This window comes from Rhizophagus irregularis, chromosome 26 (genome assembly GCF_026210795.1).
Source record: "Rhizophagus irregularis chromosome 26, complete sequence".
NCBI classification, from domain to species: domain Eukaryota; kingdom Fungi; phylum Glomeromycota; class Glomeromycetes; order Glomerales; family Glomeraceae; genus Rhizophagus; species Rhizophagus irregularis.
Window position 1 is genome coordinate 1947447 of NC_089454.1, and position 15675 is coordinate 1963121.

General features: G+C 35.9%; 5 protein-coding genes across 5 annotated transcripts; 3 read left to right on the forward strand and 2 right to left on the reverse strand.

Moving 5' to 3' along the window:
* Positions 1-2484: 2484 nt before the first annotated feature.
* Positions 2485-3073, reverse strand: OCT59_017619 (uncharacterized protein; the record flags this gene model as incomplete). The annotated part of the gene is made up of 2 exons (XM_066137608.1): positions 2485-2534; positions 2602-3073. The coding sequence occupies 2 exons, from the start codon at positions 3071-3073 to the stop codon at positions 2485-2487; spliced, it is 522 nt and encodes a 173-aa protein (XP_066004169.1).
* Positions 3074-3259: 186 nt separating this feature from the next.
* On the reverse strand, positions 3260-4468 carry OCT59_017620 (uncharacterized protein; the record flags this gene model as incomplete). The annotated part of the gene is made up of 4 exons (XM_066137609.1): positions 3260-3964; positions 4035-4124; positions 4281-4334; positions 4409-4468. The coding sequence occupies 4 exons, from the start codon at positions 4466-4468 to the stop codon at positions 3260-3262; spliced, it is 909 nt and encodes a 302-aa protein (XP_066004170.1).
* Positions 4469-7083: 2615 nt separating this feature from the next.
* On the forward strand, positions 7084-7677 carry OCT59_017621 (uncharacterized protein; the record flags this gene model as incomplete). Its single annotated transcript, XM_066137610.1, has 1 exon — positions 7084-7677. The coding sequence occupies one exon, from the start codon at positions 7084-7086 to the stop codon at positions 7675-7677; it is 594 nt and encodes a 197-aa protein (XP_066004171.1).
* A 2127-nt stretch (positions 7678-9804) lies between these two features.
* OCT59_017622 (uncharacterized protein) lies at positions 9805-10161 on the forward strand (the record flags this gene model as incomplete). Its single annotated transcript, XM_066137611.1, has 1 exon — positions 9805-10161. The coding sequence occupies one exon, from the start codon at positions 9805-9807 to the stop codon at positions 10159-10161; it is 357 nt and encodes a 118-aa protein (XP_066004172.1).
* A 458-nt stretch (positions 10162-10619) lies between these two features.
* Positions 10620-11612, forward strand: OCT59_017623 (uncharacterized protein; the record flags this gene model as incomplete). Its single annotated transcript, XM_066137612.1, has 4 exons — positions 10620-10729; positions 10800-10964; positions 11316-11443; positions 11527-11612. The coding sequence occupies 4 exons, from the start codon at positions 10620-10622 to the stop codon at positions 11610-11612; spliced, it is 489 nt and encodes a 162-aa protein (XP_066004173.1).
* Between the last annotated feature and the right edge of the window lie 4063 nt (positions 11613-15675).

A 15675-nucleotide genomic window follows, 5' to 3' on the forward strand; every position in this document is an offset into this window, starting at 1 on the left:
TTGATATGCGTTACTCCCATATTCTTCTAAAAATACATGATTAGATTTTCTTTTTCTTGAAATTACTATATATAAACCAAATTAAACTTTGATTAAATTTTTCTAAAAGAATGTTTAGATTACTTGCCACGTCTTTTTGATTTAGATTTTTTTTAACTTGAATTCGCAGATATAGAATTACCATCTTTATGTATAGTATCAAAAAATGTCCGCTCTTGATGTGGAAGATCTTCAGGCTACCTCCGTGCCCGATTAATGAGACTCAAGTCGAGGAGGAGGATGCCTATCGTAATAAGCATCCCTACAACTTCATCCCTAAGTAGTCAAAAATCTTGGGTGGTTCCAGACCACAGCGTACTACATGATTAGTCTTTGGACATGTTGGGATTTGATAAGTGAGAGAAAAAAATAACTCCAGCGCCATCGTTTTGTAAAGAATAATAAAATAATATTTTTAAGTTAGTTCTTTCTTTAAATTTTTGAAAAAATTTTGTTTCTTAAAATCATAATATTGTAAAAAAATGCTGGTTGCTACAACTGACGGACAACGACAAATTGTCAGACTACCCCCGGACAAAGTAATTGGAAGGCAGAAAATGTCATAAAATATCCAGCCCTATTTCATAACATTTTCCTCCAGGCTAAAGCAAATATTACAAAAGAAATTGTAAATATATTTAACAAGCAATAGATACATATGGCCGTTGAAAAATATATTTACACTTCATATTGTAATACCACAGTCTAACAAAGAAAGAAAGACAAGAAATTGCAAATATATTTAACAAGCAATAGATACATGGCCATTGAAAAATATATTCACACTTATACCACAAAGAAAGACTCAAACCACAACATATTGTAAAGAAAAATATGAAAAATACGTGTATATCCTATTTTCATACCTTCGCTTAATAGCGCTACTATTATTTAAAAGCAGCTTTTCTCTTTTTTGTATGTGGGTAGATTCGTACATTTTTTCTTTTCTTTTATTCTCTTCTTTCGTATGTGAGTGGTAGGTACATTTCGTGAATAGATATGTCTTACTATGTTGAATATATAAACTAAAGTGGTAAAGTATTGTTAATATTGTAAAAGATAATTAAAGTATACTTGAATAAAAGAGAAAAGAAGTGACAAACAAAAATACTGTAAAGAAAAGTATAGTATTTTTAATAAGAAAGAAAAGTGTATCTTTGAAAATAAACAAAAAAAATCACGCATTAGTAAACACAAATTTTATCTATTTTTAGATATCATATGCATATAATCAAAATGATCTTAATTGGTTTATATTATTACATTATGCATAAAGATCAATGTGATTTTATTGGTTAATTTTAACCTTACAATAAAACTAAAAAATATTTAACTGATCATTACACATACAGTACACATATTTTTATTTATCAATTTATTTGAAACATGTTAATAATATCTAAATAAAAATATAGAGTTAATATTTTTGTTATAGCAATAATTGTAATTATATATTTTTGCTATTCATCGATTGTAAAACAAAGCAATTATATTTAAGAGGTATTTTTCTTTAAAAAAAATGTAATATTTTAAGTCATATTCCTTAATTATATTGCAATTATACCTATATTAGTATATCGGTATATGAATATCAGTATATTAAATATCGCTATGTCAACTAAAGACAATACGAATTTCATGTGTAGTTAATTTTATAAGTTTGTTATCAATCATTTGTCTAATTGTTCGATACTATTCTAAAATGGCGTAAATTAAGATCGAATTAAGTTCCAGTATAATGATATATTTGACCAGTTATATCAGATGAAAGAATTCATATGTGCTGCATGTGATGGGATGTACATGTTGACTAACTAGACTAACTAATTTTAGTTTCAGGTTTAAACTATTAAGAAATGTTTCATCAACTATGTTTCACGCTTTTTATCGTTTGTATAATTTATTGTAAAATACGTATTCAATCCAGAATTAATCTATAAATTAAATTTTCTATTTAACAATTAAAATAATGCAAAAGTAATAATAAAAAAAGCAATGAAGTGAAATTTCAATTCTTTATCTAAAATATGAATAAATTTAATTATTTGCCAATCAACCCTTCTATAATTCTTTAATATTCTTTAATAAGTACAGCTAAATTAAATGAATCATAATTTTAATAATAAAAATTTAGAATAAAAAAAAATAAATAAATAAAAATTAAATTAAAAAAGTTTATAAAATAATAAAAGTCGCATGGGAGGAAATAATCGTCCCCAAGAACATAAAATGATTACTCCTATTACTTTAGACTTAATCAAAAATTCTTTTTAGACTGTTCTTTTATTTTGTGACTAAGTAAATTACTTTATCAAATTTCAATTCAGGAGTCAAAGTACCTACCATGAATTACTTGAAAAATAATTCAGAAATTTACCCTATCAAACATAAACAGCAAAACAATCTTCAAAGAAAATTTCGTATTTCTAATTTTATTTATGATTTCTATTCCAAAAGATCTTCATGTCTTAAACCTCTTCGTCCTTTTATCAAATCTAAAATAATTTACAAATTAGATATTTATTTATTTAAAAAAAAAAAACAATAAAAATATATATTTACCATCTTTGTATCTTCTTTTATCTGTTGAATTTTCTGATGATTCCTCCTCAATTTGAAATTGTTGTGCTTTTTTAAGTAAAATTTGTTTTGGATTATAACCTTGAGAATTATAAAGATCTTGTATTTTAATGATTGTATCATTATCATTATTTTTATGAAAATCCTCAAATTTTTTAGATAAAAAATTCACATGCACAAAATAAACTATACTGAATCTTATCCCTCTAATAATCGGAAGGTTGCCATGTAATAGCAAATAAGAAGGAAATGCAACAATTTGTCCTGGTTTTAATTTTACCAGGATTTGAAGTTGAGGAAAACATAATTCGCCTCCCTCAAAATCTCCCAAAGCTACCAAAAAACAAAGTCCATTTGGATCATCATTACTATCCCAATGGTAATTACTGATTACGTTAAAATTAATAGCTATTGTGGGAAAAATTCCAAAAGTTCTCGGTACAAATGGTCCCATTGTTAACTTGCTTAGTTTTGTATAATAATGTTCATAATATTTGTTAACAAATCTGTTTACACTATTTGATATTGGTTGTAGTGCAAAAAGTAGATCGTTAACACAATTCTGATGATCAATATTATGAGAGCTGGCAGTATCAGAAGTAGTATATGGAAGATCACCATAACTAATGAAAGCTCCAAATCATTCAGCAAGATTTTTCCAAAAACTTCTACTTCGATGGATTGGATTGTCCAACATATGAAAATAATAACTATTTATGGCTTTGGTTGCTTCAATGACAGCATTAAAATCATCAAGTCCATCCAGATGAACCAAAGTTTTACCACAACCATCAACAATACACTCAGAATTTGTTACATAACGAAAGTTCTTAATATTATTATCTTGTGCTGATACAATCATTTTTTTTTTATTTATAGTTGATTTTTTTTTCTCAATTTCTAAAATTTCTTTGGATATTTCCAAAACTTTAGAATTTCGAATTTCAGCAGCATGTGAAAGTCTCTTCCATTGTGATTTAAGATGTTGATGTACATCACTTTTACTAATTGGCTTTTTTAATTCCAACCATTGACCAAATTTAATCCACATATTATTATTATTGTTCATTAATTGATCATTAGTTGATTCAGTAATACTTTTAGCAAGATTATAAAATTCTAAGGGAATTTCAGGAATTTCATTATTATTTTTAGATTGTCTTGATTCCCTTATTAAGCATTCAATTAATAAATCCATTACTGAAATATCTTTCATAATTGAAATTGTTGTTACATTAGAAGATATTCGGCAAGAAGCGCAAAGCGGAACACTTGACCATTCATTTTTCATATATCGAACTATATCTGAGGTACTTAAATCTCTGGAACCTCCTTGAGTTCGATGCTTAAATTATACAATATAGATTATTTTATTTATATTTTATATTTTATGACATATCAAAGATAATATATACCTGCAAAGGATTAAATACTATGTTTGTTTTTACTTCAACAGGCGAGGAGGAACTAACAGATGAAGAACTAACATCATCTTGAGTTTGTTGCTTAATTATAAATTAAAAAAAAAAATTGTCTCGTTAAATTACTTATTTATATAAGTATTAGATCTAGTAGTATATAAATGGATCATCATCCTGATTCATTTATATATTAAACTAGATCAGTAAATCATCCAGTTTATAAATGATAATATCATATACCTCTATAAGATCAAAAGCATTTGTTTGAAAAGAAGAATTCGTATCTTGAACTTGCTGTTTAATTATAAAATTCTGATATTAGATTATAGTGGAATTGTTTATATTTTTAGAAGTAAAATGAAAAGTACCATAGATGTCTTTTGTAATCGTTTCTTTGCATTGTATTTGGTATGTCTTGAACGTTTCATCTTTTTCTTAAAAGAAGCTAAGTAAGTCTAAAGTAAAGGATAAACCCAAGGAACAAAATCAAAATAACAAACCCAAAGAATAAAATCAAAAGACAAACTAAAGAATAAAATCAAGGTAAAATAAAATAAAGTTAATAAGGAACAGAACAAAGAAGTTAAAATAAATGAAAATAATAAATTTACATGTTTTAAAATCAACTGGAAGACTGAAATATCATAAAAAAAAGAAACATTAAAAGAATAAAATGCAAGAAATAGAAGGATTGGAGCGAAAAAAACTTACTGTGTGAACGTTCTTAATAAAAATAAATAAATATCGCCACCGGTCTAATAATGAAGTACTAGTCATACTCAATATGTCACTGATTTGCAATATTGATATCTAGGCTTGGCGCAGATCGGTTACATAAGAACACAGTATGAGATTATTCTAACCATATATCCTAATTTACATATTTATAAGTATACTTCTCATTTTCAAATGCCGTAATATTACGGCACAATGCCGAATTGCAACGTAATTCATTTATACTGACATAATTAGTCACGGGAAAAATGTTCATCAAATGTACATCGGCCACTTGATGTACATCATAAAGAAATGCTGACCTGCAATGTACTACCGATGTCACAATATTTGATATTCATCGCCAATTCAAAATGTTCATTACCCATACATTACGATGTACATTATTTTAAAGATAATAAACATCATATCAATATTTTACTATTATTTATATATGTTAATATAACGATGCTAAATATTATTGAATAACAAATTATTTTATTAAATTACACTATATTAAACAATCTATATACATTAAATTACACTATAACAATCTATATACTAAAGTCTATTAAATTAACTCAATACTCTGGGACAAAGAAAAGTTTCGAAGTTATTCTTCGAAACTTACCAATCTTCGTCCAGGAAATACAACCTACGATAAAAAGATAAAAGTATTAATAAAAAAAAATTAATTTAATTAAAAAGTTTCGAAGTAAAACTTCGAAACTTACCAATCCGTTAAGATTCGTATATACTTACGAATCTTGGTTCCTTCTTTCGGTTCTTTGGAAACCCACCCAAATCTATGAAAAAAGAAAAGGAACGGTTAGTAACTGTTCATAATATTAAAAAAAAGAAAAAAAAACTAAGATTCGGAATACTTACGAATCTTGGTTCCATTCGTCGGATGTTTACCCGAACCTATAAAAGAAAGAAAGGAACGGTTAGTAAACCGTTCCATAAAATAAAAAAATAAATAAATAAACCAAGATAAGAATCTTGGTTCTAACAAAATCACCTTCCTCCATCCCCCTTTCTACGCGTCCTACAAAAAAAAATAATTAAAGAAACGTTAGTTCGTTTCTCATATTTAAAATAAAAAAATTCCCCTTTTTCCTGTTCTTACTACCTTAAAGTAGTCCGTCGTAGTATTCAAGCCGGTGCCCTTCTAGTACGCGTCCTACAAAAAAAAAATAATGAAAAGAAACGTTAGTTCGTTTCTTAAATTTAAAATAACAAAAAAACCCCCTTTTCCCATTTCTCACTACCTTAAAGTCCAGTTTCGTTTCAAGCTGGATCAAGATATATCAGGTTCATCCTCGTCGTCATATGCTTCTGTGCCTTACTGGAGTCACCATTACCAAACACTTCACCGATCCCATCATGAGTTATAACGTCTAATTATAAGTACAACCTATAATAAAAAAAAATTAATTTTAAAAAAAATTTTTAAAAAAAGTTTCGAAGAGAAACTTCGAAACTTACTTGAAAAGCTGATCCAAAAAATCTTAAAGACAATTCCTACAAAATAGACAAAAGAAGAAACGGTTAGTTTCTTCAAAACAAAATAAAAAAAATTTCAAGAAATGTTTCAAAAGTAAACTAAACTTTCGAAACTTACCGATCATATCATCCAGAGTTCAGAAAGTTCAATACCTGCAAAAAAAAAGAAAAAAAAATCAAAATAAAATCAAAATAATAAAAAATCAAAAATAAATAAATTTAAATTTTCAAAACTTACCAATTCATTGCCGACCTACAAAAGAAGGCCCCAACGTCGAGAAATCCAACCGAAGTCCAAGAAGTTAATATCTGTCATCGGGCTGGTAGTGTGCCTCGCTACGCTCATCCCACCTCGGCCTTGTGGCCTCGCAGTACCTACATCACCCCTCCGTGGGGCGGGAAATCCCTATACATCTGAAACAATATGAAACAAGATCTGAAACATAACAATATAAGCAAAAAAGGATAAAATAAGGGAAAAGAGAGGAAAATAAGAGAGAATCAGAGAGGGTGTTTCGATGTTTCAGATGTTTCGGCAATTTTGGTAAAAGTCAGGTGAAGACAACCCTCCCAGAAAAAGTTTTGATTTTACCCCCAGATCCGAAACTTCTGAAACATCTGAAACTGATTCAGGATTCCGTTCGTTTTCTTATTGGAGGCAGTGAGATAGCAAATCGAGTAAACAGATAGGTTAATAACCCCTAGAAGGACTGTAGAACCACAGGAGGGTAACCGAGTAGGAGCGCGGATCTTTGGAAAAAATATATTCGGCAATTGAAGATTAGGTAACTATAAATTAGTACTCGATTTGATAGAACAAAAAATGACCACTCAAGCTCAAGTTATCCCCAAGTTCGGTGAACAAACGAAAGCCTTCAGTATCGATGAGCTTAAACGGTTTATTGTCGCTGCAAAGAGTATGAATGATCTCGATCAAGCCAAGAGGTATCTTTGCAGTTATTTCATTCTCTGTGCAGATCCTCATGGGGTTTTCTGGTGGGACCCGGATAGTAAAAGTTTGAAACACGTTATTGACAAAAATATTGGTAAACTTATCTGTCCAATCACGAAGGCATTCTACACACAACCTGAACAAGGATTCTCTCAAAAGACCGAGTTCAACATCTACAAGTGGTTTATGGTCGAGAATACCGATGTATGTAATGCAACCTGTGATCCCCATAAACAGCGAATCTTCAGATCCTTAACCGGCCAACTCTATCTAAATATCTTCCCGGGATTCCTCCACGTCTTACGTCCGATATCTACCTTTGAGTCTACAATTCACCTCGCGGTTAAATTTATCTTCTCTCACATTCAGGATATCTGGTGTTCGGGTGATTGGAATCTCACTCGAGTATATCATCAAGTGGTTAGCGTATCTGCTGGTGGAAGATGTACTCGATCCTTTACCTGAAATCTGGACGGGGTTAGGCAGGTATTATAACAGATTTGCGTTCAGCGCGGCGTCTGAGCCTTTCAAGCTCGTTTATAAGACCAGCGATCACTCCAAACGGTCTTGGAAGTTTCAATGGGCGATTACAGAGGTGAGTTCTTCTTCTGCTCGAGGAAATGCCCACGGAAAAAAAGCCAGTGGAATAATCTGTATCGCTCTTTAAAGGATAAGGTAACGAGTGACATAATAAAAATCCATGAAAATACAAGACGCCAACGCATTACAAAAACTTTATGTCAGCTTATCGTCCTAACCAACGAAAATGCTTTCTCAGAGTGGAGAACGATGATAGAGGCGCATGAGTGTTGCTTGGATGTGTCGCCATACATAAGGGAGGCCTCCAACTACTTCAAAAAGCTACGTTATTATGAAATGCGGCGCCAGTGAGGCGTTTTATGCTTATTTGAGAGCCATCGCGGATGCTTACGGGCTTTAATGAAATCCGCCACCTATGACAACATCCAAACAGGAACATATCATACCGACTCTTCGCGCTATTCCAATTCTCCAAGACCTTTTACCAGTAGTGAAAAATTATATGACAGCCTGCGCATTCAAAGACACATAGGGTATATATACATTGCGAAACTCATTGCATTTCATACCTATCAAAGATAAACGCTTCTAAAGTCCCCATCACGTGAGTTGGGTATAAATAGCAAAGTAGTACGCGAGGTGGAAAAACACCACGGGTTTCTGGCTATCAGGGAGGGGCCTCCTGGTGCTGGCAAAAAACTGGATCCACGAAACAGACGAGATGAGCATCGAAGGAATCGATATAAGAGACTTCTAAAAAACCCGCATCGAGCCTTTGCTTGGAGAAGTTGCGCGATATATAATCCAGCCAACAATCAACAAGACGTACGAAACCCGCTGAGGAAAAACCCACTGAGAAAAAACCCGAACGCTGAGGAAAAGCAAAGCTGAGAAAAAACCGAACCCGCTGAGGAAAAACCTGCACCTGTAATTCGCAAAATTTCCTCCACCGCTTCCACGACGACAAAGCCAAAGAACGTCAACAAGAGTTAAGAAAAGAGCAACCAGATCCCGATGAAGATCTTGTCAAATTGACGCAATAAATCTATAGATAACTACTCAGATTGTTATCTATCTGACAAGGAACCCGACCAAGAAGAACCTATCAGGCAGATAAGCTACGACGTTTTAGATGACTTGCTATCTAGGCTCGGATTTTACAGCTGTGGTAGGCTGCGAACGACAGCGAGTATCGCAGAATCTTAAATGTCATCGCCTGGCCAGAACCGGCTTCTGAAAAACAATTTATCCCAGAACCCGACACAGAACCAGAAGTTGACAGGATCACCAGACGAGGAAGGCAACTTCCGAGCGCACTGGGTTTGGCAAGAAAGACGCCGATGAGCAATGGCCAAGGTTAAAAATTTAAAGGACCAGGTGGCAGTAGTCTACACAATACGGGTAAGGAATTATGGGCCAAGTACCAAGACGCGTCAGGCAGATATGACTGGGAAATACTCGCGTTTGAAATAGAGGAATGTCCCGCAACGTATTGAGGACGAAATGCCGTACGCTAAGGAATATGTAGAGGAAACGCTTCGGGGCTTGGATCGAATATAATGGATACTTCATAAAACCTTAGCCGTAAAGAACTCGCGGATTTAATAGAGTATGCAAGGATAATCGTGATGCTGAAGTTATCGCACCTCTGGTTATGAAACTGAGGGCAGATAAGGAGTAAAGTGCGAGAGATCACGAGGAACGTCCGAAAACTGATATGGAACGTGAATGGGAGGCCGCAGTAAGATAAATCGATGGTAAGGACGAAGAGATGCTGAGGGCGCTATCAACGACATATTGTAAGCGCTATTTGAGATTATTTCTTTTTTCGTATATATATAGAAAGTGTATTTATAGTTGAAGACAAATCGTATACGTAAAAATGCAATACTCGAATTGCCTTAACTACCAACGCGGCCACGACGTCGAAGGCTTCCAGTATTCCGGTGCTCGCTTTTTGAAGGGGCTATCGCCAGGCTGAGTTAGACTCTCAGACGCGATTCAGATAGAAAGTTCAGATCCTACTTACTATGAAAACTGGAAACCCGGTGGATGGACGTCAGGAAACCATCCAGCCAGCCTCTTTCGCTATTAGACCATTATGATGAAGCACAACTACCGGATGACGCAGACCCTGATTATTTTGAACGATTCATAATTTATGCAAGAGATAGTCGCGACGCAGGAGGGGATGGGGAGCTAAATGATTGCCTGTATGAATGCCTAAAAAATATTTACGGCGCGTTAAAAATGCTAAGGGTAATCGAAAAGCCTGATATATCAAAGGCATTAGGTACCAATCGCGATGCTCGGCCAGTTTCATGCGTAGATGAGGTTGAACAACTCGCAGGAAGTCTCGCAATTAATATTGTGGGGCGATTACCCGAATCTCTAAGAGTAGTCAGATAGACGTGCGGCTACCATTATATCGGGAAAACCCCATTCTCACTCAGCGTTAAATCCGGAAAGGCTCACTCCAGTAAATTAGATAAAAGCGTAATTTACCCAATTTAATACCGTGAAGATGAGACCAATAATGTAGTCGCAATATACGACGGCAAAACGGTTAAGTCTTTACAATTAGAGCGATTCAAAAAAACTAAGAATTAAAGTTAACAATAAAATCGAGAAAAACCGTAAGACTGGGGTATATGAAACTCTCGAAGAAGCGTATCGAGAGAATCCACGAGGTAGAATTCCTTTCTACGAGGGAGACAAGAAGTTCGGTTTAGGAATCGACTTGCTCATCTCTTATATTTCAATTAGCACAAAGAACGGCTCTCTGGTTATTCGAACGATTAAGTGTAGGGATTCGCTTGATGATCCTCTTGACCCGATAGAAATGAGTGGTTTTAAGTGATGCAATGATGGGCGGATTAATCTGGGCAGATAACGAGTGGAAGGGCTATGGAAGACAATACGCGCAACAAGTTATGCGAGTATCAGCAATCGAACGCGAACTTTCCAATCAGACGGGGTAAATTCCAGACACTTAATGACTTTGTAGACCGCAGGGGTTATGCCTTATATGGATTATTTCGTGCTAGATTAAATGGGAATAATATTCTCTTCCGACAGAAGGGAATCTATCGTTCGTATTCGGCACACGAGCGAGCAAAAAAACTTGGTGCCGATAACCAGTTAATGCAGGATGGGAAGCCAGATGCGTTGATATATGATAGAGAAGCGAGTCCCTGGAACTGTAATATTCGGTGAGTATGTACACTTCCTCTTCAAAATTAAAAACCAGGTGGCATAGCTGGCCGCGTGGCAAGCGAGTCCTCGACACATTATGGGGAGCATTATGCCAGAGGAAGCGTAATTACAAGGCCATTTCCTTGCCCAGATCAAGCAGAGACCCATTTACATTTCCAGAGGGCCATACGAACGACTCTATCATACCAGTAGGATCTGACCAGTGGCGATTCCAGTTTACAAACCCGGGTAATCCCTTCAAAGGTGAGTATCCAGGATCGCCCCATTCTTATTAGCACGTGGTCGCAAAATCACATCGAGAGCAATTCAACCCAAGTACGAGGATAAAGTACGGCGTATCCATACAGACGGATTTATTTTGAAGAACAGCCAGATAGCCCCGCGCTTTTCACTTGTTCAGAGAATGCAGATACGACTCTAAAGACTTTGAAGTTTGAAACCGCGGGATACTGCCATGTGAAAAATGCGAAGCAAGGTTATCTGGACGTGATTCTTAGGAATAGAGTATGTATATTTTTTACTGACGTATCGTGATGGCATAATTGAATAAACCTATAGGATATGTAATCTTACGAGATACCCAAATGCAAAACACCGACGGATTAGGTAGACAAGACGGCAGGGAACCACTTGGCGTGGGCTAAGCGCAATTCAGAATGCTGTGCAATATTATGAGACTTGTAGTAGAATAGGTTTTTATGCATGGCCATTCTCAAGGTCTCGTCAAGCTGTATATGCTTATATTGTGCACATTAGGAGAATAGTATCGCGACTACCAAATAGGTGGTACTGTACCTACTGTAAATCTTTTATTGATCGCGGATGGGGAGCTGACGCTTTCGTAGGATCAGCGAATTATTTACATTTATATAGTTGCCCAAAGCATTTTAATTTCGACTATTATACTACATCATGCTGAAATGATCCAGAATGCCTTTAGGAGATATATAGAAAGAAGGAGCAATAAAGCGGCTAAGGATAATCCAGAAAGTCGCTATCCCCTGGTTATATAGACCAGGCTCTCCATTGATGCAAAAGGCCGAGCGACGCTTCACTGTCTTGCAGTATCCCAAGTGTAAACCCCGAGGTTCATATTTATTTTTTCTCGTTCGAATGAACAGGTAACTGAAGATTTATATTTTTTACAAAGTACAAAGAATCATGTCAACATATCTTAGAATTCGCAAGCATTGTTAACGGCGCTGAAAACGGCCGTGAGGGAGGTTATTTGCGAGGCGTCGCGCATTCGATATGTTGTCTCTGTGAAAACTGTCACAAAGATTATCCGCGCAGTAAAAGATACTATAGTAATCGCATTAGTATCTGGGTTTAACCAGTTACCTCGTCCAGGACCACGTGGAAATTATGTGACGAATCCAAACGTAGGTCTCACTGTATCGTATGTGAGAAGTTCGTGGCCAGAAAACTCTTAAGGATAATGCGGCGTATACTGCTAAAATAGCAAAATCCGCAGATAAATACGAGAATAAACAGCTCTCCTAGATAAGCTTGAGGCACTCTTAGTGTATTATAATGCGACTAAGGACTCATCAACCGGTCCCCAAAGCGAGCTATTACTAAAAACGAGGCTGAGAAAACCTTAACTGAACTTCTTGCATAAGCGATACGTAGTCTACGATTCTGTACGAATTTAGTATATATTTTTATCCATGTGTAATAGGCGTACAGTAATTGAAGATAGCTATAGTATAAGTAGCATACTTGTCCACATGTTGGACCGATTACCAGTAGAAATAATGGTAACATTGTCGCAAAGATCCCGGATGCTATTGTGCAGTGAGTAAGGTAGATAGAGTGTGGTGGCAGGAAGTTATTGAGCGCTGGGGAGTGGAAAAATTATGCCAACTACGATCGGGTATGTCCGAGCTATTTGGAAAGCCATTCGAAAAGGGAATGTTGACTGGATAACGTTTGAAGATGTAAAAGACTTATAAAATGGATAGACCGCTGGGGATCAGCTTTATATTATGGAAAATGCTTAGGAATGGGATGGTCGTGGACACAGAGAGGAAACCGCTAGAGCGTGCATTAAGTGAGCATGGAGTGGGGGAGGCGATCCTTGGGGACTGGAAGTGGTATGAATGGAGCAAACGGGAGTAAGCATTTTGTACTTGACTTTCGTAGGAATTCTGCTGCAGAGTCGTATTTTTTAGATCCGGCCGGCATTACCGCGTAATCCCGGATTACCGAAAAAGGAAATTTATGTTACACAAGATTACAAACGCATTTTTACCAAAAGCGATTTTTTTTTTTGTGAAACGGGTATCGCCCAAAAAAGAAATGATCTACGTACCGCATGAAATGCGTGACACTCTACACATTTGTTAAATTATCGCGTGGCATGGCTCAATTCACATTTTACGTAATATAATCCATGGATTTTTAAATGAATGCGTTACGAGCCCGATATCAATATTTTATTCATCAGGTATCCTCGTGTTTCGCGACAAGGACTGACCACGTAACCTTATCGTCAGGTATCCTCGTGTTTCGCGACGAGGACTGATGACCACGTAACACTATCGTCGGAGTAGCCATCGTGTTTCGTAATGAGGAGCGTGACGATGTCGCTTGGTTATTGTAAATTGAAGATAACAATTAGGTATGTAGACACGTACGGAAAAAGGCATGTCTTTCACTTATATAACTAATCCTATAACCGGACGTCCAATCCGTGTTGGTGGAGATACCTTTAATCGAATAGTTATGGAATCGTGATTATATCGATGGAAGACTTGTCCGTGAACAAACCGTACCGCACTCCACGGGAACAAGCCTTAATATTTAAATACAGATACAGGACGCTATATTGACACGGTACTAGAACGTATCATAGACTGGTTGAAAGTGACTTACGAGGTAGTTGAGGACTACTACCTTGTTCATTCTGAAAGAGGAGGAGCTTATAGAGGGAAAATCTTGATGACGGCGGTTAACTTTTAATGATATACAACAAATCAGGGCCGCTATTCGGGCTGACCAAAATGAATATGATGATTTTATCTTTACAGCAAGATACGACTAACGGGACACGCTTATCCGGTCGCTAGGTCGTCCTGACTTTGGAGGACCGTACTTCGAAACACAGGAGAACGTATTGAGTTGTGTAGGGAATGTCTCGTACCTGTAAGCCCAATGACTTAACGGACAAGTTGTGCGAGGACTGCGCTTCACAATGGTCAGTCTGCTCCGGTCTCAGGTCTTCCAACAGTTGATCATGTATGCCAGTTATTTTTTTTTTCTACAAATGACAGGTATTTAAAGATAACAATATATAAAAGATTGTGAAGGATCTTTTAAGTGAGCGAATAATCAAAGAAAGATAGCCATGTCAACATCAATCGTAATAAACCAGTGTCGAAGCGTAGGTGTCTACTGCAAAAGCGGCGCTATAGAGGATTATCCAGCGTGTTGTATAGACAGATTATAAAGAAGATTGGTGACGAGAGTGAACCTTTACTGACGCCTTGGGACTTGCCAGGGATAAGTTGGTCCAGATTATTCGTCGGGCAAGTAATGTGGATTTTACGCAATTATTCACACAAAGACTGGATATGAAAATTATGGACGGAGATTCATACGAGGATACGAGTGGGCAGGCGACTTATAGCCATTGGATGTGACGATTGGGGAAATTGCCTTATATCAGTTCTTACGGAATACATACGGATGGTATTGACGAACCCTTTACTACATTCTATGAGAACTATGTAAATCATGTAAGAAATCCGATGACTAAGAACTTTGCTTCTCGAGCATAGAAATTTATTGGATTAAGAAAGCTAGGATCTTTACGGATTGACTTTGAAGGACGTAAAAAGTGCCATGATTCTTAGGACTTGAACTTCGCGAGATGGGTTGCTAAAGCAACCAGATTCTTACAAAATACTATTGATCCCTACTCGTAATGCTCGACGGTCCATATGACCCTTAGAAAGATCTGTAAAAGGACCGTGCCTTCTATTAATTTTTATTATCAAAAGTTTGACTAGACTTCAGGACTTCATATCGGGAGAATAACTCCTTTACGGTCTCAGATTTTGGAATTTCAGTCTTCGCGGTCCTATCCCGTACTTTTGCTAAGAATTTTTGGAAGTCTGATCCCAGGGTTTTACCAGATAGTCCGTAGGCTTCCCGAAAGACGTACTTAATCCAGGTATCTGCGTTCTTAGCTATAATACCAGATACGAGGAGGTGTTTTCTCTCTTTAGGCGATGGATATTCCCGAGCAAACTCAATTAGCTGGGAGGACTTTTTTGCTTCAGCTACAGCTTTCTGGCCATAAGGACTAAACTTTGATCGAACTGGGTTCAAACTCGGATCGAACGGGGATTGAACTGAGTTCGAACTAGGATCGAACTGAGATTGATCAGGTGATCGAACTGAGACTAGTATCCCATCTAACCCGAATGGATAACGGATCGCTCTTGGATCTTCTAAGATCAAATACTATAAATTCGCGTTGCAGAGTAAGGTCATCGATTACTGGAGCTAGTGACTCCGATTCTTCTGTATACTGGCGGATGATCCTCTTAGTATCGGTCAAACTTCCGTGACCTCCATGTAGGGAAATATAATTCACATTTTCACGAATAGTTTTGGGAATGGTAAAGAATCTTTGGGCCACATAAATACATGAAATATTTTTGTGTCGTCCGTGTGTAAAAAATCCAGTGATGAGATCCT